This window comes from Channa argus, chromosome 19, assembly GCF_033026475.1.
Source record: "Channa argus isolate prfri chromosome 19, Channa argus male v1.0, whole genome shotgun sequence".
NCBI classification, from domain to species: domain Eukaryota; kingdom Metazoa; phylum Chordata; class Actinopteri; order Anabantiformes; family Channidae; genus Channa; species Channa argus.
In genome coordinates, this window is record NC_090215.1 from 2,540,682 (window position 1) to 2,566,230 (window position 25,549).

Sequence of the window (25,549 nt, forward strand, 5' to 3'; positions counted from 1 at the left end):
CAATCATGAAAGAACCCATTTAAAGCCTCAGAGTCTGGGCTTGACCTGAATTTACTGTCTAGAGTGTATCAGCCTTCCCTCTGTGAATATTCAGAACACTGGGAGTTGATCAGGACTGAAAGACCCTGTTACAAGTGTGGAGCCTCTGACTGAGATTCTCCAAAACTCAGAGAGTCTGTACTTTGTTCCTTTAAGTCAACTCTTATTTTGTTTCTAAACAAGTCACACCAAGGTGGTTTCTTCACAGTTACGAACTTCATTGATTTTAATAAAAGTTTACGTGAGTTGCAAGCCCAGGAAGACGTTTTTATTATTAAATCCTTCAAAATCACAAACAGGAACTGGTGTGTGTAGTTGCCAGATTTTATCATCTGAAGCTGGAATCTAGCTGAAAGTATTTCTGAGGGCAAACAAAGGGAGACGATGAAACAGTGCAGAGCCATGAGTAGAATTTTGAGTGTTGACCTTATTTGCTGTATGTGGCAGCGCTTTTGAACAAACAGGTGAAGGAATAGCTAGATAGACAGATAGATACTTTATTAATGCCCGGAGGTAAATTTTTGTGTTGCAGTAGCTGTTACACATACTACTACTACTACTACTAATAATAATAATAATAATCAGCCAGACTGAGGTGTGGGTTACAGCTACTTTATTATTCACATTGAAAAAAATCAACCAAAAAGTGAGACTCCTAAAAAAAGACTCAGGTTTTGTTATGGATAAAACTAGGAAGGGTTATAATATAATCTTTGAGTCTGGATCCTCATTACCCCATTTGGACAAACATGTCTAAAAATGGAGGTGCTTAAAGCTACGCTATGTACTTAATGTACTTAAAAAATATTTTACAGTTGGGATATGGTCATACAGTTTTAAATTTGCCCTTGTTATTTTGTTTTTCTTCATTAAACCATCTCTCTGTGTACCACAACTTAGGAGACAAACTATTGTTTCGGATTAGATCTGCATATTTAGGTGCAGACGTGTAATGTGTAGCTGCACTAACAAATTCCTAAACACGGACTATGAACCTCATCAAATACAAACAAAGTTAGATCATATTTTAATAAATGACGTGTGTGCAACAATTCACTTTGACAGATGAGGAGAACAACAGTAAAGCATGAGGCACATTGCTACAGTCACATATACTGTAGTGGCCCAAATCCTTTTATCCTGAAGTGACTCAGATTCTTTGCTTTGTTTTTTCAGAGGTGTAGACAAACCAAATCAGATTTTCTTTAAATTAGATCTTGGCCATGACTATAATCTCATGGAGGACCAGGGTCAGCATGGTTACTCTTGAGTTTGCAGTTACAGCCCTATACACAGCAACATGTGATACACTGTATGCAGGGATGGTAGAAGTACACAAACTCAACACTGCAGTGCAGGTATTGGGCTAAAGAAAGTCCCACTAAAAGTACCAATTCAAATCTTTTACTCAAGGAAAAGTACAGAAATATCTGCATATTTACATTAAAATACTTAAAACATTACTGCACTAATAAAATGGTGTATTTAAAGCAGTAGTGATTATAATAATCATGGGACACATGTACAGTGTCTCCCGAAAACGTTAAAGGTCACTGTTACTAAAGGTGGAGCTGACTGTAACGACTTTATGTGCTGACAGGGGGTTAGGCCATGATTGTCCATCAGGAGTTATTAGTTCATAATGTTTTAATATAGATTTTGCCAACTGGTGGTATTAATGTTGTGGCTGAAAAGTAAACGTTTCTCTGGATGAAAACATCAGCTGAATGACTCACATACAAACCTCAGTCTTCATCAGAGTAACTGCTTTGTATTTTCTGATGTCTGGCTACACAATTTGCCCTAACAGTCCTTAATCAGTCTTTATTGCCACTTGATTTGATTCATCTCCTTTATTTGTACATCTTTTGTTAGGGTCAACTATGGCAAACATGGGATTTGTCATCAGTCCAATTGATAGAACCTGTAGCTGCCCCATCACACTCAGCATATATTTCCCTGTCTCTCCCCAGCCACCTCATTCCCAGTCTGTATCTCTCTCCAGTTACGTCGAAGGGAGGAAGGAGGATCGAGTGTCTACTGTTCCTCCCATCACCTGTGAAATTTCAGAGCCAGGCCACAGTGAAAGAGAGTATTGTGTCCCTCTGATGAGGAATGTCTTTGCGTCGCTCCTCAAAGAAAAGGCTTCATTTGGCCAGGAATTTTGAGGCATCTTGTGAAGTGTAGGGGAGAGTTTCTTGGGGGTGGGGATGGGAAGCTGATGGCCTTCATAAGGCAGAACAGGGGGACGGGCCTTCTCAAACTGCTATCCTGTGTCTGTAATACTCACAGATCAACATTGTGGTTACAGGTTGAATGGTTTATAGTTTTTGGTCCATGTTAAGCTTTTATTAATAAACAATCAGACTTCTCATTTGTAAAAAAAAAAAACAAAACTTTTAATTGGGACAATGTCTAATATTAAAATACACTTTAATTAGTTTTACTTAACCTTGTATTATATTGTGGTTCAAGGGAGAAACTAAAAATAGGATTTAGTCTACTTACTGTTGGGGGAAATATCAGACCCATTACTGCTGTTATTTCACATGGTGAGGCTGACACCTGCTGGCGTTCACTGGAATCCTGTAAGTAAAGCAGAAAGAGGCTATTAACGTCACTATCATGACTAAACTGATCTGTTTGGCCTCCATAGAGAATATTAATACATAGCTACCCCAACATTATTGCTTTCAGTCACACTAAAGAGGATTAAGGTACAGTGGACATTATGTAATGGTCCTTTCAGGTCATTCCTGGTTACTATGTGTTGAAAGTACTCAATGGTACTATGCTGCCATTATGGAGGTTCACATGGGTCACATGAATAACCATAAAAAATATTATGTGTCATTGCTGCATTGGTGCTAATTCAATAACAAGTTATTGAAAGCATGTAAAGTGAAGCGGCATTTATATATGTATGTGGAGATTCTCATTTGGTGACAACTGGACTTGCTTATCCAACAGCCCTCTTCTTCAGTTCCTACTGACATAGTCGGGAGTCACAAGCATTTAACTTCTATGGAGTTGTTAGGTTGTTGACATCTTATGGGTAGATGAGGTTAGGGGTCGTGTCAATGAACAGTTGTTAAACTGCCAGGAGACAGCTTGTCAGAACTGGTATCATATTTTGCTGCACAGCTCATACTGTAGGTTTGCATATGCAGGAGACGAAATTAGGTGGCACCAGTCACGTTAAGCTTTTAACAGGGGCTATAAATTTTAACACAATTAGCTGAGTAGTAGTGGGAAGTTATTATATTACTGACTTCATCGGAGTGATTATCATGTCACATTACATTTAACCATTAGTGTTTTAAGTTGCAGTAGGTGTAAAGAAGGTTTGTCATTCAGGTAAACGTGTTACTGAAGATGGATGACAATGGAGGTTTGCTTTCAGATTATTACTGTTGTAATGCTTATCGAGGTTTTACTGAGCCTTCCTCAAACAGTACAAACACACACACATTTTGTGTGTGTATTAATAACTTTATGTATCAACTGAAGAAACAATAAATAAAAATAAAATAAATCCTAAATTGGGACAGCAGCGTATCAGTTATACTCTACGGACCCAATATACAGAAAAGTTAGGACTTACAACCAAAAGATTTTCAGTATTTCCACTTTACACACTTTGGAAACTGAAAATGTTATTGTTGCAGTTTTGCAAGTGGAATATTTGACCTTTCTTATAGGTTACAAGGCTTTGGCTGCTTGCTATTTCAGACTGGGATGCGAAGTGGGTCAGCCAAGTACTCAGAGACTCATCTGCTCTGTCATCAAGTAATTGATATAAAATCAACCTCAGACAGCATCAGGATACAAAAAACAATGTCGGACCGTAGACTTGATTCACCTACTGCTCTTACTGTGGTTTGACATTTGTGTATTCCTCTGCATATTTGTGTGTTAATCCAGAATTAATGCAATTTGTCCACAGTATAAACAAAAATCATGGAAAGATTTCAACCTAAGGATTAATTCTAAGCATATCAAGAAAGCAAGAGGCTTTAAACCTTTTAGTATTTAGACCATCTAATAATAAAATTCAGCACCCTTGAAGTTAAAGTCCCCTTCATATCCTGGTCTAATACGCAGTGTACCTACAGATGTGTTAATTACATTTTGAAAATATTCACCAAATTATTGATATGTTGTTTGGATTGTTTTGAAATATAGATGACACAATCACATAGCATCTCCATAATACAGTATATAATGCACTCATCACACTGGTTACATCAAAAGGACACACACAGTGTGTATTTCTGCTGGACAACCCATAGGAACCACGCACAGCAAATGACAGGAAAAAACACACATGTCAAAACAAAAATGGAAACACTGCCGCCTCACAGGCAAAGGGTTGCGGGTTCGTGCCCCGGCCGGTGTTAGAGAAACCCAGAGAACCCACCGCACCAAAAACAGCGGCCTGGGTCCTCACCCCCATGTGGGAAGATAATGCCTGACCTACATGCGGACAAGGCTCTTTTATAAGACATTCATTATAATTTCTACCTGCTTAGACCTTTTTTTATTCCTCTTTGGTGTTTGCACATCCAGTCTTCTGTTTACAGCTTAACGTGTCGGGCCCCTATAAATCCATAAGGCAGCTGTAAATGCGCGGACAGCCGCCCTACAGGGCCAGTCGTCTTTGAGACAGGACTTCACAGAATGCACGAAGCTGGGGCCCTTCGCCTTTGACTTTGGCATCAACAGGTTACGCGTGAAGCACTTCACAATGTGGCGCACATCGCAGAACTCCTGGGACATCATGGCGTTCAATATTACGTGGATGTTGCCCTCTTGTTCCAACAGATCCATTAACACAACCTCGATTAAATCGTCTGCGATTTCATAGGAGACTTCAAACTCGGTGAACCTGATCCGAGCCAGTACTGGGCTCAGCAAACGCTCTATTATGGCTTCGTAATTCAACATGATCAGGTCTAGTTTAGCTTTTCTTACTGTCTGACAAACCAGGAGTGACAGAAGGTATCTGACATACTTTCTTCTCCTTTCGTCCTCCTGGTGGAAACAACTCGCCATCTTCGTTTTTTTTTTTTTTTCTTTGCTGTCATAAATAAGTTAACTATGAAATAAATCTAAATATTCTTAAAGTCTGTGTCCCACAATCTGTATCCAATCATTTCTGTTTCCCGTAAATCGTTTCCTTAGCGGCATGATTCAAATATTTGAAATCGCGTACACAGCGCCCGGCCTGTCCCATGCGGCTTTGATGTTCATGACTCTGACGTCATCCAGAAACTTCATCACAAGAACATTTTAAAATAATTACATGTGATTGAAAAAAATCACTTAAATAATATTATTATTGTATTATTATTACTCTGCAGGAGTCTCTCCTTTATTAAATGGTTAATGTTCTGCACTTATATAGCGCTTTTCTACCTGCTGCCACTCAAAGCGCTTTACACTGCTTCTTATTCACACACACAATCCTAAATTACCATGTGAGTCCTGTAAAGACATTTTAAAATCGATGTTCTCACTTTTCCATTAGGGTGATTAATTGACCTCTGATTATATTTATTACAATAAAGTTAAAAATAAAACTGTAGCAGTTTTGATCCTTTCTCAAGCTACATATAACATATAAACCCACTCTACCATCCTGCACCACAGTCACCTCACATTACTCATTTGAATCTTCTTGGACAGGCCTGTACAAACTCTGTTGCCTTCACAGATGTTCTGGTCTCAGAGACTTGTTCTGACCCAGCAGTTTCTTGACTGTATAGTAGGGTCAGTGGTTCGATCCCAGTTATATGTCAAAGTGTCTCTGGGCAAGACACTGAAACCCGCAACAGCCCTTTCCCCAGCAGAGCAGTGCCGGTCCCAAGTCCGGTAGAAATTGGGGAGGGTTGCGTCAGGTGTAAAAACTGTGCCAACATCAACATGCGGACAATGATCCGCTGTGGTGACACTGAACTCACGGGATATGTGAAAAAGACAAAATGAATAATAATAATAAATATTTGAATAAATATTTGTCATACTGCAAGGTTAACTAGCAAGTCACAAGCAGTCTCTGACATAGACAGCTTGGACATTTCTTGATTGTTGTTAAAGTGACCGGCCTCTACCTTTGTACAATGAAGGCACATGAATAGTATTTCATATTAAGGGGCTTTCTCCGGCCTGGAAGTTAGAGATGAATTATAAATGATGGGAGTGCTAACTCTTTGTTCATCAATGCATTGTTGACTTGGTTGCTATTATATAAGAAGAGAGGAGTAATAGGGCGCAAATTCCTGATGCAATGTGACCCATGTGATGATATTCAAAGCTAGAATGTTGCAAGTTTGCGTCCCAAACCAACTGTGGCTTTTCTGTGTGGAGTTTGCATGTTCTCCCCATGCTTGTGTGGGTTTCCTCTGGATACTCCGGTTTCACTGTGCGAGGAGACGAGTTAATTGGCGACTCTAAATGTGTTCGCCCTGAGACACACTGGTGACCTGTCACGGTTGTATCCCACCTCTCGTCCTATGAGCGCTGCGATAGACTGCAGCCCCCATGTGAATCTAAAATAATGGATGAATGGATAGATATTTCTGATGCTAAAATGTTGCCTCTGGACGTTGACGCAATGATTGTTAGAAACTCCAACCATAACACTACTACTATAAGGAGCAATGTGAAGGGATGTTACAAGTTTCACATCTTAGTCCAGTTTGTGATGTACATTGAAATGTTGTACATTAAAACTGATGTACATTGAAATGTTTAAAATTTCCCTTCGTGATCATTTTGGATTGGATTCTCCTTATTATAGTGTTTCTGAAACTGTCTGTGAGTCTGTTAAGGACACAGTCATGGAAATTATTTAGTGCTATGATGAAATACCTAAAGGAGACCGAGATAGTAAATAAAGTATAGCTTATTTTTCCTGCCTTTTTTTGAGCAACGCTTCAGTCCAGTAGGTGGCGGTAATGCACGACAATAAAAGCCACATAAAAAGGACCCCCCCCAAAAAAAGAGGAAGAAGAGGAGTAGGAAGAAGAGGACGGAGGAGGAGGAGGAGAAGAAGAAGAAGAAGAAGAAGAAGAAGAAGAAGAAGAAGAAGAAGAAGAAGAAGAACAAGAAGGAGAAGGAGAAGAATGGTAAATGTTCTCCACTTATATAGCGCTTTTCAACCTATTGGCTCTCAAAGCACTTCACACAGCTTCTTATTCACCCATTCACACTCACATTCACACACACACCAACACACCGATGGGGGAGCTGCTATGCAGCACAACACTCACCGGGAGCAACTAAGTTGGGGTTCAGTGTCTTGCTCCAGGACACTTTGATATGTGACCGGAGGAGCCAGGGATTGAACCACCAACTGGGAGATTGGTGGACAAACGCTCTACCTTCCTGCACCAGGAGGTGGAGGAGGAGGAGGAGGAGGACAAGGAGGAGAAGGAAAAAAAAAGATGAAGGAGGAGGAATTGGCACATTTTACCAGCTTAATTGTGTCTTGTTCTCGTCCAGTCGAGGCGACGAGCAGGTCACGGATATACGGATCCTCTACAGGCTCCTTCAGTCCAGACGGTGGCGCTAACGTACTTGTTTTGTTGTAAATCTTCCGTTATCACCGTGTGAAGTAGAAACACGCGGAAGTGGATTGGTTGTTACCGCTGGCGGATACAGGGATGTTCTCAAATTTTTAGACGGAGCTTTTGTTATTTGGTGAGAGTGTTATTTCTATCCCATTGTTATCGGCATATGGCGCTTATGTCCTGATTCAGTTAGGAATTGACAGTAAATAAAGAAAATAGGTGAAGAATACACTGGTCTCTTTCACTGTGACGTTAGCATTTGTGGAGGACTAACGTTAACGTTAGCACTGAGCTAAGGTTGGAGCTAGACTGATACAGTCCAGTAATGTTGACTGATTAACGATGTTTATTGCTATTTATTAATTCACCAAGGTTGTTTTATAATTCGTCAAGATTTGCTAAAAAGTTTGTCTCCTCCGTTGCTGTTTAATAAGAAAAAATTAAGTAAGTGGCAGTAATTATGATGTCACTCAATACAAACAAACACAACAAATCCCCTAATTTTAGATAATTTAATAATGAAAATATTGTCTGGTTTCAATCCCACTGATGGAGATTTTTGTTGTGGTCACATTGCTTCTTGTGAAGCTCAATAACGTTTATGTGTAAAGCATGTTTGTAGTCCCAAGAGTTACCAGCTGTCTTTTTGCTCACATACAGTAAAATGGAAACAAATGAGGAGCCTGTCCCAACAAACGGCAGTAAAACACTGCTTATCCGCCATTTACCGGCTGAGATTAGCCAGGACGAGAAGGAAGACCTCCTGAGATATTTTGGAGCTGAATCTGTCAGGGTCTTCTCCAACACAGGTCGTCTGGTGAGTTGAGCATCTGTAACATTTTTCAGAATCGCACCATCCCAAAATTCAGCTGATTTGCTGTGAGGTATATAACAAGATATTTTTCATTATACTCAATTTACACAGAAACATGCAGCATTTGCAACTTTTAAAAGTGAAAAGTCAGCAGCAAAGGTGAGTTTTATAGTAATTGCAATTATATAATTTTAATCAAAGCCATGCATACAGAGATTTATAGACGAAAGTTAGCAGTGATATAGACGATGAGATATTCTCTTAATGTGTCCTGGGGGTGTTCTTGCTCTGTCCTGTGTGTTTCAGGCTCTCAGCAGACTTCATCAGTTAGAGATTCTTGATCAAATACTTGTTGTGGAGTTTGCCAAAGGCCAGGATCATATAACCGTATTGAAGGACCCTCCCGTGATAGACAGGTACGCTGCTTAAATGACATAAATAGAGAAATACGGTGGATCTGCACAAACTGTAACTATCGGACAGTTTTGCACTTACACAGCTCAATAGCTTTAATACCATTAATAATGTTGTGGTGGACAGTGGTTAGCATGGGTATAATGTAGGGCTGCACCAAATGATTATTTCTTTTTGTCGATTAATCTATCGATTTTTTTTTTTTTTTTCTCAATTAATCTACAGATTATTTTCCCACCCGTTATTATTAGCTGGGTTGCGGGACCAAGACATAATCAACTGAAGTATTTCACAATTGCACCAGTCTATCCCGAACAAAGTCAGTCTAACTCGACAAACTATACCGTGTTAGAAAGCAGAAAACCTCACAATTCCATTGATATAAACCAACTTGAGATTAAAGGACCACAGCAACAACAGTTTCTCAAAATGTAGAGTTCATACTCAGTGAGATGGTAAATCTTACCTTTTTTGATGTTTGCAGGGGCACAGAGTTATTGAATCCTCAAGTGCTTTACATCATTATCCCCATATGAATCTGAAAACTAAAATGGTACCAATGGTACCAAATCTCTAAAAACAAATACAAGAGAAAAAGACTTAAAACAGTCATCCTTCACTGTTCAGTCATTGCTAAAATGCTTACTCCCCCGTGTTTTGGCTGCATATGTAAAAAGTAAACACTGCGACGACCAAAATCTTAAAACCAACAAACATTCTGGATCAAAAAACGTCCACGTCTAAGGATCTAAGACAAGGATCGGGCCTTCAGTGAGCCTGTAAACCAATCAAAGGCCCCTGACAGTAACGCACAATTTAACTGGGTGTTTGAACGCTTATTAGCTGTTACAGCCAACAAATGGTGTGCGTTCCCTGTGATGATGCAACAATGTTGTAGCCAATGAAATAACCATGTGAGGGATGTGTAGTTTGCAGTCACTCTGTAAATGGCAGTTTACATCCTCTTAATGCACGTTACGTTAGTCGACGTATTTATGTAATAAGTTAGGTCGATGCGTTGCCCAGCCCCTAGTAAAATGTCATGCTGACTGTGATGGACGGGCGTCAGAACCGTCCTGATCTCTGGCCTAAAGCTTCTGTAAGCACCTAAAGCAGAACAGGTTTTCTCTCTTTTTTTTCTACAGTGTTAAACATGATAAGGAAGAGCAGAAGAAAAAGGAGACCAAACAGCCAAATATTCCCCTCATAGAGACCGGCATTGCACCAAACCTTGGGTCAGTATTAAATACGTTGTGTGGTGGACTGTGAGCAAATGTTGGTGTATGTTTTTTAACCCTTTGCTAATTACCCAGATTCTGTGTTTCTGTGTTTGTTTTCACATTGAGCTTCTGAGCTGTAATGACAGTTTTTAATAGTTTGGCTGTATGTCACCACAGGGGATTTGAAATGAAATGACAGTGTAGATTGGTAGCACTACCTTAAGGTTTTGGTCAGAAATGTTGGATGAAACATGTAGGAACTGCAACCTTTTTGTATAATCCTCATTGAAATTGCCAGTTTTAAGACCTTGTTAAAAATCTTTTGCAGTTAATAACTTGGACAGACCTTGGATAGACCCCACGAGATCCTAGGTTTCCTTCCTCTTGTTGCTCTGCCTGGTTTATACTACAGCTGTCTTTACTTCCTGCCTCTTTATGGTGTGTTTTGCCTTCATCAAGTGACATCCTCATCAGTTAGTTTTAGGTCAGGTGACTGACTTGGCTGTTGCAGAACATTCTACTTTACACCATAAAACTTGTCATAGCACTACCTCCACCATGGTTCACAAATGAGCTTGTGCCGTCATATCATCAGCACCTTCATCCCATCCCAGACAGTTTTCCTTCCAATTTTTTTAGTGCAAGTCTATCTTGGGCTCATCAGTCCATAGGAAGCTGATTCAGAACTCTAGGGGATGTTTACACGCTTATGGGCAAACTCAAATTTTCGAATCTTCACAAGCTCACCAGTGTGTACTTTCTGTTTAAGACATGGTCATGAGATAAACTATCAAATAGATGATTTGACCATATTTATTGTTTTTTTTTAAATCTTCATCATGAATTAATGTTTTAGCTTAATGAAACTCTTTTTGAACTCAATTTTTACAGTAACCACTGACTGATTTAAAATGCAAATCTGCTTACTTGTAAATAAACAGAGAAGGGAAAAACACACAGCTGACCATTGGCTAGCTGTGCAGCACTCTGTCCAAATATTTCTGAGCCGCTAATACTGGAGGTCCATGAATAATATGCCATAAGTCCTACACAGATCAATAATATTTCCAGCCCCATCCATTAATTTAAAGCTGACTGTCTGTAATTTAAGCACATGTTGAATATTTAATTTCAACAGAGCAGGAAAAACTGAAAATGGTCACTTTCCAAATGTACATGGACGTGTATAGTCATTCAACAGGCCCTTGTGTATAAGTCATTACTCACTCAAACTATACCATAAGCAGTTAAATATACATGTCATACATGCTCTCTCAAATGGATCAAAGTGTTGCCCGTTTGGGTGTGTAGATACCAGCCCACAGTACCCTGGACCAGATTCTGAGAGCTACAGTCTGGATAGTCAGCGGCCTTGTGTCCAATTAGATGGTTGGGCTGCTGCTGAGCATCTGACAGGTCCATGGCCTGCCAGTTGGTGGGACCAGGTGGTCTTTAATACTCCCTCCAAAACAGACAGTCTGTGCCGCTGCGGGTACAGAAGGCCACTCTGCCTTCATATTAAAAAGTGGAATTGTGTTAGCAGAATTTTAGTAAAAGGCCAACACTGGCTCGATATACTGATGGAAATCTAATCAATTAAGATGGAGTTTACTTGAGTTTTGTAGCATAAATCAATTCTGCACTGGGAAGCTCTTAATGTGAATACATTCTAATGTTATGGTTATCAGATGACTGTTTGCAAGTAAATGTTCATATTGCATAAGGATTTAATTTTTTTCCGCCAAATCAGATCTGGATCACTTTCATACCTGATCCAGTCAGATCAGAAGGTGTGTGTGTGTGTCTGTTGTCATCATTCAGAGTCGGCCTCTCACAGTCCAAGAAAAGTAAACACATATAACTTAAAGGAAGATGAGGAAGTTTGTGATTTGTTGGATATTGATGGAGACAATATTGGTAAAACCATACTGCAAGAAACATATCATAACCTGTCAGTTTTTGCGGAAACTGCACGGTTTGACAATTATTGTTTTGGTACAGTCAGTTTGCGATTGCAACAGCTGTTTCACCGGAGCTTGATAAAATGTCACTTACAAACACTAATATGAACCACCAACATTGCATTGCAGTACATTTTTCATTGCTATAAGATGGCATCTTATTTTTTTGAATCCAACTTGCTTTCATTCTCAGAAACATTTTAGTTTTTAGTTTTCTCTCTTCCCAGGGGTCGGACACCATGCTGCAGACTAATGTTAGCAACCCTGCTGTTTGCAGAAAAGCGTGGTAAACACACCAAGCAAGAGGTTCAGTGATCCCCATCTCTAAGATTTAATGTATGGCAGTGTTTGGGGCTTCCAGTAGAAAAATAGCAGTATGTGCTCCTTTTTTAAAAAAAAAATGTTGTTGTTCATTATGATATACTTATCAATGAATCAAAAGGTAATGACAAAATAAAACAAATTATGTGAAAACGAGCTTTGTGGCGGATGATGTGCGCTGGTCCCAGTGTACCTGAATGGCTGGATTTTAGGTTTTGTTAGCTGAATGCTTGTGGCCTCAAAAATAAGCTTATGACAGATTGGGTGAGATGTTAAGTGAAGGGGGTATTATTGTGTTAAAAGCAGTGAGCTGCTGAGTTTTCCTTTCAAGTAATTCTGCCTTTTCCTTCCACACTCTTTCCCGCAGGTTGAACTTTCAATCAAATCCTACTTTGAAATATTTCTACCCACCACCTACAAATGGCATTCTGACAAATATAATGCACGCTCTCATGAGTGTGCCAAAGTTCTACGTTCAAGTAAGTCACTGCTGCTGCTTTTTAGTCATTTTGTTTTTTAATGCACAACATTGGTCATGTGTTTGTATGTGTTTGTATTTTCGCATGATATCATTGTATTCATTGTTTCCTCTTTTTTTGTATTTTTGCAAAGCACTTATTTGTACAAAAATTGCAAATGTGGCAGCATTTATAGCCTCTAGATTCATATTGTAAAATAAAAACAGTTCTGCATTAAGTGTCCCAGAGGTTTTTGAACTGTATCCAACTCCTTAAAGATCAAACAGCAAACATTTGCCTTTTTAAATCTCAATTTTGGGAGCAAGTATTAATAATAAACCATAAGTGGGAGGCATGAGTTATGGGTTTAACATTTCCCTAGGAGACGCACTGCCTGGATTTTCACTATTGCTTCCAGCATCGGCATCTTGGTGGTGCTAGAGTGCTGCAGAGCAGCCGCCTACATACTCAGCCTCGCCACTGGTATCTCACTTCAGCCTCAGTCTCACCTTGATCCTTGTATTTTCAAATGAAAATGGAAAAGCCTTGCAGTCTGTTTTACATATGGAGAATGAGGCCTGTTTGTGAGCATAATCATATTTCTATTAGCAGTTTTCACTACTCAGCTTTTTGTATTGTTTTTGTAATTGTTACATTCAACTGTCCTTGTTCTAATGTACAGATCTTCAATTATACAGGTTCTTCACCTGATGAACAAGATGAATTTACCATGTCCCTTTGGGGCAGTCACTGCCCGACCCCCCCTGGTAAGTCTTGAGTACATCACTGTTGGTGAAGGACAAAAGACCTGCGTATTTGTATTCGGTTTAAACACGAGTTAATGGATGTTAAACAAAAAAAAAAATCTGTATTCAAGTGTGTCAGCTTTGGAGGTTGCTCAGCTCCCAGTTTATGAGGAGCCTCAACAAACAGCAACTAATTCAGCTTCAGTAACTCCTGTATTCCCAGTCCACAGAACAATGTGTGTGAGCACTAGGTATAAGTCCAAATAAAATTAGCAAAGATTCACCCACCTATATATTTAGACTTGTGAGAATTATAATACTTTGACATGGTTTTTCTACTAAAGTTATCAATTAATTAGTCCAAATGTGTTCACAGTGTATCTGCTTTTTCATTACTCAACAAAGTACAAACTTTGAATATGCAGAAATTTTATGCAGCAGTTAAACTCAGAAGTTTAACTGCTGCAATGAGACATCTCCAGCACAAAGCAAATTCGCATGACTTAGGACATCCCTGACTTTTATTTTAGTGTTTTACCATGCATGACATATAGTTTCTGTAAACTGCAATTTGCATTTAACCATGCTTTTTAAACTGGGTGATTGTTGCATTTTCAAGAAAGCTCTGGAAACAGAGGGAAATGATTTAGAAGTTTGTTCCCTTGCATAATGCAAAATGTGAAGACAGAAATATTGGTCTGTTTATAGGGAGTTGGATGGTGATCAGATAAATCAGTCCATATTTGACCTACATTAAACACTAATTGTGTTTTTAACTGCTATTTCTTCCCCCCTATTATCTGACATTCCCTAAACCAGACAATTAGAAGACTAATTATCAGATTAAGCAGAATAAACATCATGGTGTTTTTTGGAAAAATTTAAAAAGGGCACTAGAATTCAGTGGTCAATAAATAGGCCCATCCCTAGTTGAGACTGCCATTGATACATCATTTTTTTTAATTTATCATCCCTACTGTCATCATACGCATGTGACCATGCTTAAACACACAATTTATCACTACTATTATTAGTAGCCATGTTTATGCATCGTACCACAGAAGCATATGAAATCTTTTTTTGTTTTTCTTGACTCCTGTGGCTTTCTGCAGTTTGAGACTCTGCGCCCTGCTCCACCGATCCCCATGCCCCCTCCTTTCCCTCCTCACTACCCCCCTTTACCAGAGGAGGAGATGGAACTTTCCAGTGAAGAAGAGTCAGAGTATGAGAGTGGAGATGATGAAGACAAGGAGAGGTGAAGCACAGATAACGGCTCACATTAGAGAGAACTGGACTCTCCATTAGCCACCAGTCAAGCCAGTGTATTAAAGTGTCCTTTATCACTGTTAAAACTTTCTATAACACAAGTGGCCTAAAGCAAAATGTCTTTGAATACCAGTGGGTGGACAGATTTCTTTTGTCCAAGGTAGACATTATTCCCTCTTTCCCTATGCTTGCTTTATTTCAGGATAGTTCGTCTGATGGGCCTGGTCAACCAAGCATGCAAGCGCCCCATGAGACCAAAAACAGCTTCAAAGAGAAAGAAGCCGAAGATCAAGGATCTACTCTGTGCTCCCAAACCAGACTCTCAGAGGTACAGCAAAAGCACTCATGCATGTCACAGTGCTCTCGCATAGCTCATCCGGAGACAGTATTCACAGGCAGCTAAGAAACCTCCAGACAGTAAGTCCTCCTAATAAAGACAGCCTTGTGTGGCCTGGAGACTTATTGTTTCAGTACCAAACATGCACAGACTCCCTTAATGAAAGTCCTCAAACTCTGTGTCTCAACTATAAATACACGCACCCCAATGTCTCCTGGCTGCATGGTTGCCAACAGGGAGCTACCTCTGATTGGCCAGAACACAATCTCCCAACCTCTTAAGCCGCTCAGGATCCCGGTTTATTGGGGGTACTTTTTAAGAGCCTGCTGTTTAGGGGGGGATAGTGATTGTCTGTGCTGTCCATAGTGCTCCAGTGCTCCAGCCTTCTGACGTGTTCGAGCAACCCCACCCCTCTGGGCCGAAGAAAATTCAATTCCACATTTTGGTTCCAGAGGCCATAGTGGACAGAAGTGAATCAGGTCAAGAGGGGATGTCAGAGGAATGTAGAGGTGAGAGTCCTTGTTCCCTGTTTTAACCTAAAGGTAAATAATCAGTTCAGTGCTTAAAAAATGCATCGGTTATCAAAATTCCTGTTAATTCCTGTTAATTAGGGAATGATGTTTAAAGCACTAATCATGAGTAAATTAAGTTTGAGTTTCCTGTAAACGTACTTTGCAAGAAGTAAACCAGAGGAAATCGCAACTTAGGTTTAGGCCTAAAAATGGGATTTGATTAAATTTGATCAAAACTGACTCTAATCCCAAATTTGTGCATTGAATCCGAATCGCTTTTTTTTTTTTTTTTTTTTTTTTTTTTTTTTTTAACATTAGTTTTGAGGAATGACAAAATTCAAAGAAAGAAATAGCAATTTTGCTCATTTTGCCCATTTCTGCAAGGGAGCACAGCGGTTGTTCTTTGGGAGGCTGTGTTGCAGCTGTAGCAGTTCAAGCTAAAGTGAAAACAGCATGACGAAAATAATAATCCTAACTTTATAATTTAGTGAACTTCAATAGACCTCTGATGTTTTGGATGCCTGATACATTGAACATTACCTTAAGGGACACTCTGTGTTGCACCGGTAGAGGAAAAAACCCAAATTAAAGCATCTTTATCAACAAGATTTCTTCATCTAAAAGGGTAAATTCTTTAACACAGTTTGGTTGTACACTTTGAACTAGAGGTCAAATCATTTTATCATTTCAATCTCAGTCAGTTTTTAGAAGAACTGCAGAGGTGTTCTAACCTATTAGGAGTTTTCTAAAAATGGTGTTCGGGGAGGCCAAGTGTTCATCACATCTGAAAGTTTCTCCTTATGTCAGACTTATTGAGATTCTTTGTATTCATCAGAATCTCACTGAGCAGGTCTTTCTCCCTCTAGTGTTGTGGGGAACAAAAGCTCTTAAAGCATTATTTCAAAATGAATGTAAAAACAGCTGATATTTCTGTGTACTGTCATAATGGGACCATCTCTTGTCAGAACAGGACCTACCATTTGCCTTTGGGCGCAGGGTTTTTATTATTAATGCATCATGTAGCTCTTGCTTCTGTGTCCAGCAGCAGGTTTAGTGAAGGTGAAATTATACCTCTGCTTTCTGCACGTATACATACATACTCTGGTTAGGGTCGGTTTTCAGATCAGATTTTTGTAAGACGCCACTTACTAAACATAAATGTGAATAATCAACATGAAAAGATCAGATCAGGCAAAAAGGTAGTTAGACACTGGGGTTGACATACGTTCTTACTATGGCTGAAGTCAGAGCTGAGTGTTACACAGCTGTATATCACAGCAGAAACTGGCACCAAAAAGAGTTTACCATTATCTCTGTAAGGAAATGTCATTGAGGGCACCTCCTGTGTGACCCGTCAGCTGTGCAGTTCCCTGTTCCCCTTATCTGCCTTCTTTCTAGCTACAACTTCACTCCCTGCCAAGTCTCTGAGAAGTAAAATAGATCTCAAAGTCAAACACAAAAGATTTCCTAAAGGCAGGGAAAAGATAAACTATGACAGGTGGCTTTTTGGATTAGTCTTGTTTTGGGGAGGTGGGGGCATTGGAGCTGATAAACAAGCTATTTGAATGGAAAGGGGAGGTGAGAAACAGATAAGGAAGTGGATAATTTTGAAAGCAGTTGATCTAGTTCTCTGCATTGTATCGGAAAAGCTCCTTCTTGCTCCAGTGCACACACACATACCCCTTCTGTGGGTGACAAGCTTTTTTTTTTTTTTCCTACTGCTTGGATTTGTACAGGCTCACTGCTCTAAGCAATTCCAGTTCCAACGTGTGTGAGTGCTCCCCAAAAGTCTGCCAGCTATCCTTCCTACTGCCTTTCGAACTCGTGAAGGAGTGGACTGAATGTGCTTGCGACTCAATCGAGACCATCTTCTTTTAATTATCAGTTATTTTTTGCTTGAGAGCAGCATTTATTGTATTAAAGAAATCGTTATATTTTCTGTTTATAACAATACCATCAATATATTCTTTCACTCTTTCCCATTGAGCTTATTTGAAAACCTTTATCTGTTTTTGTGCTGGAAGGAGAGTTTCATGGTTTCTGTGATTCAGCCACTAAATTCCGCTCAATGGCACAAAATAAAAGGCATTTTAGCAGCTGCAAATCCGTTTTTATGTACTAATTGGTCCTTTAACATCCTTTGTGACTCCAGACGCGGAAGAGATGGAGGTTGCTCCCTCTGCCAGCGATGAGAGGGAGGTTTCTGAAGGTTTTGGGAAGCTTTACCCCAGCATCCAGGCATCTCAACAGCAAGAGGAGCACAGCGACAATGAGGAGGATCTCACCTCAGATGTCATCTCTAGAAAGGAGCTAGAGAAAGGGCGACTGTCAAGAGATGGTAAATACAATTTCGATGTACAGCACAGTGGCTACATTCTTAGCGCAGACCTTTAAGGCAGAACATCATTTTTGGATCTTGGAAGTCGGCATTTAGAAGACTTTGTCCTCTGTTGTTCACTTCAGTGATTCAAATTGCTTTACATAAGCAAGGAAAATAATTTGAATGAATTTGAAAACAATAAGTAATAAAAACAAGACAAAATCAAATAAAAAAATTATTGATATAATTAAATAAAAAGCACAAGATAAAAATAAAATACAAATAGACAGCAGTAGTATATCAGGGATGTTTGTGCAGGTTACCATGAATGCAACAGAATAAACACATAATCTAAGGCTCCATGTCACTGAGTGATTTATATATGTTTTGGCAAGTGGAAGATTTAAGAACCAGACAAATATGAAACTCATTTCCTACCATGTGGGACTGGACCAAGAGAGACCATGTGCAAGTTGAGTGTGATGTGACGCTGTCTGAAGCCAGATTTATTCTGTCCAAAAGGCCATTTAGATAGATTTCGATTGAAAATGTTCAGCTGAATCAGCTGAAACACTGTTCTCTGTATTTTCCACATTGACTCGTAATTATGTATGAATTAGGGATCCAGGCAGCCTTTCTTTAGTAGGGAATTAACAGCTGTAGTCCTCAGATTTTGGAGAAATACCAAATTCCTTTTAATTCAGGAAGGTTTGGCAGCGTAAGCTTAAAGTAACTGAAATTTTTTGTGATAATTATTAATGTCAACTGATATGGAAAATATTTGTGAAACAATTTTGTGCATATTGCTCTATGGTATAAACCCAGTTTGAATTATGCTTTACTCATTAAATTTTGATCCGTAAAACCTACACCACACACTGAGAACCTCATCACACACATGGACTGTGTTTACATGCACTTAAGTAACCAGGTCATTGAGAGAGAGTTTTCTCAGGTAATCAGGGAACCTGGTTACTGGAAATCCTTGTATACATGCTGCAAACAGATAATCGGATTTCTCCAACACCTAAGACCTATTTTGGAAGCCTGGCTCACAGATCTTTACTGTACAATGACAGAAAAAACAGGTTCCCTTTTTTTTTCTAACTTTTGCTATACACACAGTTTTAGAAAGCTAATCTGAATTCTCCAGGAGAAATCTACCATCAATTTTCCCTAATGCCCTCCCTCAATTACAGAAACCAGCTTTCCTATGTACATGACAGTGAAGAAATCAACTTTCCACAGAACGCTGAGTGTTGAGAATGCTGAGCACTGATTTCCAGTAATTTCATACACCTTTTTATATACACTCCTTGATCCTTTTTATTACATTTGATGATAAAAGAACAGTTGTAATAGCAAAATGTGCATTGTTATTTTATTAGTTGTATAGTTAAGTTTGCATCCCCCTGCATGGAATTTCAATCTAACTTTGTTTAGCACATCTGTAGTTACTTTACGTTGCTCTCTGGGATTGCATGTCCAACATCTGTGCACAGTTTGCCTGTTTAGAAACCATCCTTAACTTACAGTGTGTAAATCCATATTTGAGGTTAGTATTTCCAACTTATTTTTAATAAGTTAGCCCATAAACAACATATCTTAGACCTACCAGCGTATGACGAAAATATCTAACCATGCGAGTGTTTGACAGAAGAAAGTTTTAATCCTATGTTCATCCTTCCACTAAAACATATATCATGTTATACGGTTCTATGTTATATCTGCATTGAACTGGATGGTAGGTGCTGAGATCAATAATCAATGTTTTAATATGTTGGAGCATCTTTCAGCCCGATTTTTCTTTCTATTGTGTCTCGAATAAAACATCGACAGAAAGTGATATTCAGTTGATATGACTTTGAATTGAACTAATGCTGTTTTTCAAATGCTTTTTTTTTTTTTGTCTCATTCTCTCTTTTGAAATAGAGATAAGAAGGATGTCTGTGTTTAAAAATTATGAACCTGGTGAACCAACCTGCAGACTGTATGTGAAGAATATTGCAAAGCAAGTGGAGGAGAAAGTAGGTGCATTTATTATAGCACTTGACCCAGTTATGTGTGTTTGTTTGGTTTACTGGATATATGATGCTTATTCTGCAAACTTTTATTTATTGATTAAGTTCATTATATGTCAACCGAATCCTGTGTTGTTAAATATTAAAGTTGACATTTTTTATGAGATGAAAGTCTCATGATTTGTGCATAAAACAATAGCAAAGCTATACATTAAAATTAATGGATTGAGTGTTTTTTCCTGATCTTTATCTTCCAGGACCTAAAGTACATCTATGGGAGATATATCAACCTTCTGTCAGAAGCTGAGAGAAACATGTACGTAAACAGAAATCCATACCATCTCCACAATATTTCTTATTGACACAGTTTTCTTCACCTTCACTCATTACGTTTGGACCCATTTTAACTCTTGCAGTTTGTCATTTCCTCATGAGAGTTTTCAGTAATTCACGCTGACTTGTGTTATTAATAAGCAAAGATCACAAGGGACATTTTATGTTTCTGCATCAGCAGTACTTCAAATGAATATTCCACCTGAGTCATCAAACTGAGCTTGTGTCTAGTAGAAGGCCAGAGTCTGAACACAGATGTAGGTGATGAACAGAAATGTTAAACTGCCTTCAAATCAGTTTGTCCAGTTTGTAACCTGACTCTAAGCTACTACGGTATTTTATTGTCGTTTTTACCATTAAGCCAGCTATATATAAGTAAATAAGTTTAACATTCTTATTATAATCCTAATCTCACTGTTGCCAGATGTCCTATTTTAACCCAAACTTTTGCAGGTTTTAACACAGAAAGTTTTCCTTGTTTGGTACAATAGGGAAAAACAAATGCAGAGGGTAAACCTCATTTAATTTAGAAAAATGAGAAATTATGTATATATCTCTCTGCTTTCCGTATATTTTCTCCAGGTTTGATGTTGTGTTAATGAAGGAGGGGCGAATGAAAGGGCAGGCCTTCGTAGGACTTCCCAGTGAGCAGAGTGCGGAGAAAGCTCTGCGGGAAACCAACGGCTACGTTCTCTACGACAAACCCCTCGTTGTTGTATCCTTTATCCCTCTCAAGATTCATTTCATTAAGTAGGCAGCTGTAGCTCAGTTGGTAAGGCATGGACAACAGGATCAATGCTTCCATCCCCAGTCCTGGCTACATGTCGAACTGTCCATGGGCAAGATGCTGAATCCCAGGTCGAGCCCGTTGGGTCAGGTGAGCACCGTGTGTGTGTGTGTGTGTGTGTGTGTGTGGATCAAAGCGCTATATAAGTGGCCATTTACCATTAAGTACAGGTCACATGTTTAGAGTTGGCTTAGAAGTATTAATATAGCAAACATTGATGAAATTGTAGAAATCTGTTTTTAATGAAAACAGGTTTAGGAACTTGCATTATAGTGTGTGAAAAAAATCAAGGTAATTAAAAACGGAAGATAAAATCCAGAAACTGCCAGTGCACAGAATTACAGGAGATTGAACAGACATAACAGGTCACACTTTAATAAATGTGCACTCCCCTTCACAGATGTGTTGTTGGCTTTGGCCCTCGGTGCCTGCAGGGGGTTGACAACTAATTTCTGGCAGCCCTGAACCACCACCTGTTCTTCCTCATCTCAACATTGATAACTGCACATCAACTTTTGAACTCATCTAATGGAAAAAGGCTGCTGATTTTGATATAGCATCCCATAACCTATTGGTTGATGCCGGAATTGTTGATCTTTGAGATCAAAAAATGATCACAGGTGTCTTGAGTGTGAATTACTTTCAAGTGCTACCCTGCATGTCACTGTATAGTAGGTGAGGTGACAGAGCTGTAACGTTGACTGCAGTTCAAACCCCAACAACTCCTGTGTTTCATGTATATCAAAAGGGACCATTTAAGAGCTGGTTTGGAATCTTGAAATTTGACAGTTTTGCAGTGTTGTTAGCTTTGTATGCTGGATGCACGCATTCCTGCAAATATATTAACTTGATACTGTAAGTGGGTCCACGGAATGTCAGATCATCAGTGAGCGTCTGTTTTCCTAGTTTTTTTGTGGTGTCACACCACTGGCACTACTCAGACCCCTGTTGGCAGCTTTTGTGGCAATTCAGTATTTTGAATCAGCGGGCAGACCTCATCAGTGAGAGACTAATTAGCTGTTCAGCTTAATTAAATTAAATTATATTTCATTAATTTAGCGCCAATTCACAACAAAAATCAACTCAAAGCACTTTAAATAGTATGGTCCTGACCTTATACAAAACAACAAATCCCCCTTGAGCAAGCATTAGGCGCCAGCGGAGACAAAAAATTGTAACGGAAGAAACAGAACCAGGGTCAGGGTGGGCCGCCATCTGTCTCTGCTGGTTAGCGTGAGTGGAAAACAGAAAAGTGAATTGGTGCATGAGAAGATAAATGGAACTACTAATGGTAAGCAAAAGATAAAGTCAAAGGGGCATAGACGGGAGACGCATTCCCTCATCTTCATCTCATAAGACGATTTCAGTATGAGAATATTTTCACAAGATGGCCATGTGGACATCTGCAAAAAAGATTGAAGAGTATTCAGGAGTGGCCAGCTCGTATGACATTTGTTTGTTTTCAGTTATTTAGTTTTCATTTAGTTTATCGCCACCTGCAGCTGTAGAGAGCTACAATTACATTGCTTTTGTCCAAGGTCACCTACAAATAAGGATTACACATCAAGGCCAACTTGGGCTTTAGTGTCTTACTCAAGCACAATAGGCAAGACACACAACATGTGGCCAGGAGGTACTGGGTATAAAACCACTGAGCTAAAATCCTGACCGTGAGTTCACTGTACTCCAATGGCCTCCACAGTCACCAGATCTCAATCCAAAAGAGCACCTTTGAGATATGGTTGACCAGGAGATTGGATGGTCAGCTGACAAATCAGCAGCAACTGTGTGAGGCAGTCGTGTTATTATGGACCAAAATCTCTAAGGATTGTTTCCAGCATCTTGTTGAATCTATGCTCTGAAGAATTAAAGCAGATCTAGAGGCAAATGGGGGTCCAACCTGGTATTAGCAGGGTGTACCTAATAAAGTGGCTTTTTAGTGTATTTTCTCTGGCTTAGCTGTATAGTCCAGAAATATCGAATTCATCTGGGCTCAAAAGGTTGCAAATAGAACTCCGCATGTGGTAGAGATGAATTGTGTTTGGGGGGGTTGATTCTTCTTGGAGCTTCAGAAAGTTGCATAAGGCTTGTTCTGGTACGGATGTGTTTTTAAGCAGTCAAAGACAGAGGACATCTGGTCCCAGCTTAGAGTCTCTGTAATTTGTAATTATTTTTCAGTGCCGCTCGCCAATCCTTAAATAGTCTGCTGCAAAAAAAGCATGAAACCACCTAAAGTATACAGTTATTTCCACACAGCAGCCTCACATGACAGGGTCCTCTCCTGCTTTTCAGCTCGTCACATGAGTGAGCAATTGATCCCACTGTGTGACTGCAAGTTCACGCCTAAATTCTTGTTTGGTTCGCTTTAGCCATAGTCTGGCAGCATTTTTGAGCATTAAAGTTGGAGTGTGTCTGAACGAAGAGGCCCCCTGTGGCTTAAAGCTGCCGCTGCATACAACATGGCTTTATTAAAGTATGATGTAAACGATCAGTCTTTGAAGCTGAAATAGGCTTTGCAATGAGGTTGCAATATTACATTTCTAGAAAGAAAACCATAAAATGAATTTATAGTAATAGAACTTTAGTAATGGGGCCAGATGAAAGAGCAGAGCCTTTACACAAAAGCAGCTTGTGTGTGCCGTCTGAGAGAAAATGCTCAAGTCCATTGACGTTTACCCTTTAATGAAAATGTTCACTGTCCACAGACCTTAACTGTAAATTCACAGCAATTTGCCAGATCTGCAAGACCAAAACCAGACAGCACAGATAGCAAGAGAGGTCCAAAACAGCAGTGAGCCCAACAGGTGAGAAAATCTACACTCTCGTTTAATTATGTTGCAGACTATCTGCTTTTAGAATAGGCCTAATTACCATTGTAATAATTTTTTTGTTTTTTGTTTTACTTTTGTTTACACTTCATTTAGTCAAGTTACCAAGGCTTGATATTGTGGCCCAGCAGAACCATTTGTATCCTTAACTTAAGATATCCTTTGGGGAAAAAACGAAAATAAAATGAGAGCAGTTTATGTGTAGTTATTATGGCACATATTAAAGTAAAAAAAAAAAAAATGGACCTACATTGCAGTTCACATATAAAAGCCCTCAGTACTTTGTTGTTTCTGTATTTTCCGTTTGGAGAAATGCTTTGTTCGGCATAAAGTTTGAGTCTTAAACGTGGTTTTGTAATGTTCTGTTCCCTGTTTGACTGACTTTCAGGTGATGGTCGTCAGATGTCGTCGTCTTCTTTTATGTCTAAATAAAATATTTTATTAAAATAACTCATGTTTTGTTTTCTTTTTGTCCAACACTCTTGACACATGTCACCATTTATGGGAACACTTCAGCCAAACTATCATAACTGATCATCTTTAGTCCTAAACTTAAAGTCCTGACAGGCGAGTAAATACACACTGCGGATGGTATATACGATCTAGATTGGCTCTGCAGCAGATGGTAGGCTGTCAACACAGCGGAAAAACCACAACCCTGAAGAGACAGCAAACAAACCAAACAATCTGCAGTCTGTGGGAAATTGCTGGGACTGGGTGAGTTTACCTTTACAATCCCTGGCTGGCCCCATCTGTGTGATTATAGAGAGTAAACCTTGGAGGCGAACTTCCCTCCAGTACAACCATCATATCTCAAGATTTGGAAATCAAATAGGTTTTTGCTGTCTTAAGGTGTACTGCAATACTGGAAGTCAACCGGCTTCATGTCACTCACAACTAAATTAAAAGTTTGTGATGTCTCTGAGCATTAATAAAGTCAAAACGTCAAATTTCTGCGATGAGCAGGTTTTGTTTTGGGCTCAGTTTTACACATTAAGCAGCCCAGTGTTTTTTTATTACAGTATCTATGAGCGTCTGTCTGGTCTCTAAAATAGGAGAGATGCAGCTAGAAAGTACTGGAAATATTACACATCTGGCTAAAAACACAGAATTATTAGTGTAAATGATGATGTATTGTTATAAAGGCAGCATTGGTATGTTGTGTTCACGGAGTAGTAACCATCTACAGAAGGTGAAAAACTAGACTTTGCACTTCAAAAGACGCCTTCACTGATAATTAACTTGCTTCTTTTGAGTCTGGTTTGAGTAGCACCTGTAAATGAACGCCATAAAACGTCCCTCTGACTGAACTATGTTAAAATGGCTCTCTAGCTGAAAAATGCCTCCAGATGACATCACTTTGAGGAACCTTCAGTTCAGATATGTCATCTCGTTGCTCCCGCTGTGGGGTTTGTAATCATGGTTAACCTGCTTCTCCAGAGCTCCTCCAGATGACATGGTCTAAACTGAGGACGAAAAACACTGGATGATCTCATCTGGAGGGGTTTTTCAGCGAGCAGCAGAAAAATATTTTCATGTAGGGAAGTTTAAAAGCATTCATGTACATTTACTAAACTAAACAGAGAGCACTTTAAAAG

General features: G+C 39.3%; 1 protein-coding gene and 1 long non-coding RNA gene across 4 annotated transcripts; one reads left to right on the forward strand and one right to left on the reverse strand.

Moving 5' to 3' along the window:
* Positions 1-645: 645 nt before the first annotated feature.
* On the reverse strand, positions 646-7,610 carry LOC137104850 (uncharacterized). The gene is made up of 3 exons (XR_010911747.1): positions 7,517-7,610; positions 2,548-2,625; positions 646-2,316 (listed from the first exon to the last, which is right to left on the reverse strand). It is a non-coding gene; the product is annotated as an uncharacterized lncRNA (long non-coding RNA).
* Positions 7,069-24,401, forward strand: rnpc3 (RNA-binding region (RNP1, RRM) containing 3). 3 transcript variants are annotated; one of them, XM_067486609.1, is made up of 16 exons: positions 7,069-7,169; positions 8,274-8,430; positions 8,539-8,586; positions 8,734-8,843; positions 9,987-10,076; positions 12,711-12,822; positions 13,500-13,568; positions 14,660-14,802; positions 15,016-15,141; positions 15,517-15,659; positions 17,815-18,000; positions 19,915-20,009; positions 20,261-20,319; positions 20,919-21,051; positions 23,850-23,927; positions 24,048-24,401. In XM_067486609.1, exons 2-15 carry the CDS (start codon positions 8,278-8,280, stop codon positions 23,916-23,918), a joined length of 1,536 nt encoding a protein of 511 aa, XP_067342710.1. In that variant the 5' UTR covers positions 7,069-7,169; positions 8,274-8,277; the 3' UTR covers positions 23,919-23,927; positions 24,048-24,401. The 3 variants fall into 3 exon arrangements, with proteins under 3 accessions (XP_067342710.1, XP_067342709.1, XP_067342711.1); XM_067486608.1 differs by lacking the exon at positions 7,069-7,169 and adding an exon at positions 7,609-7,743; XM_067486610.1 differs by lacking the exon at positions 7,069-7,169 and adding an exon at positions 7,609-7,743 and having other exon boundaries at positions 24,340-24,401.
* The last annotated feature ends 1,148 nt before the right edge of the window (positions 24,402-25,549 follow it).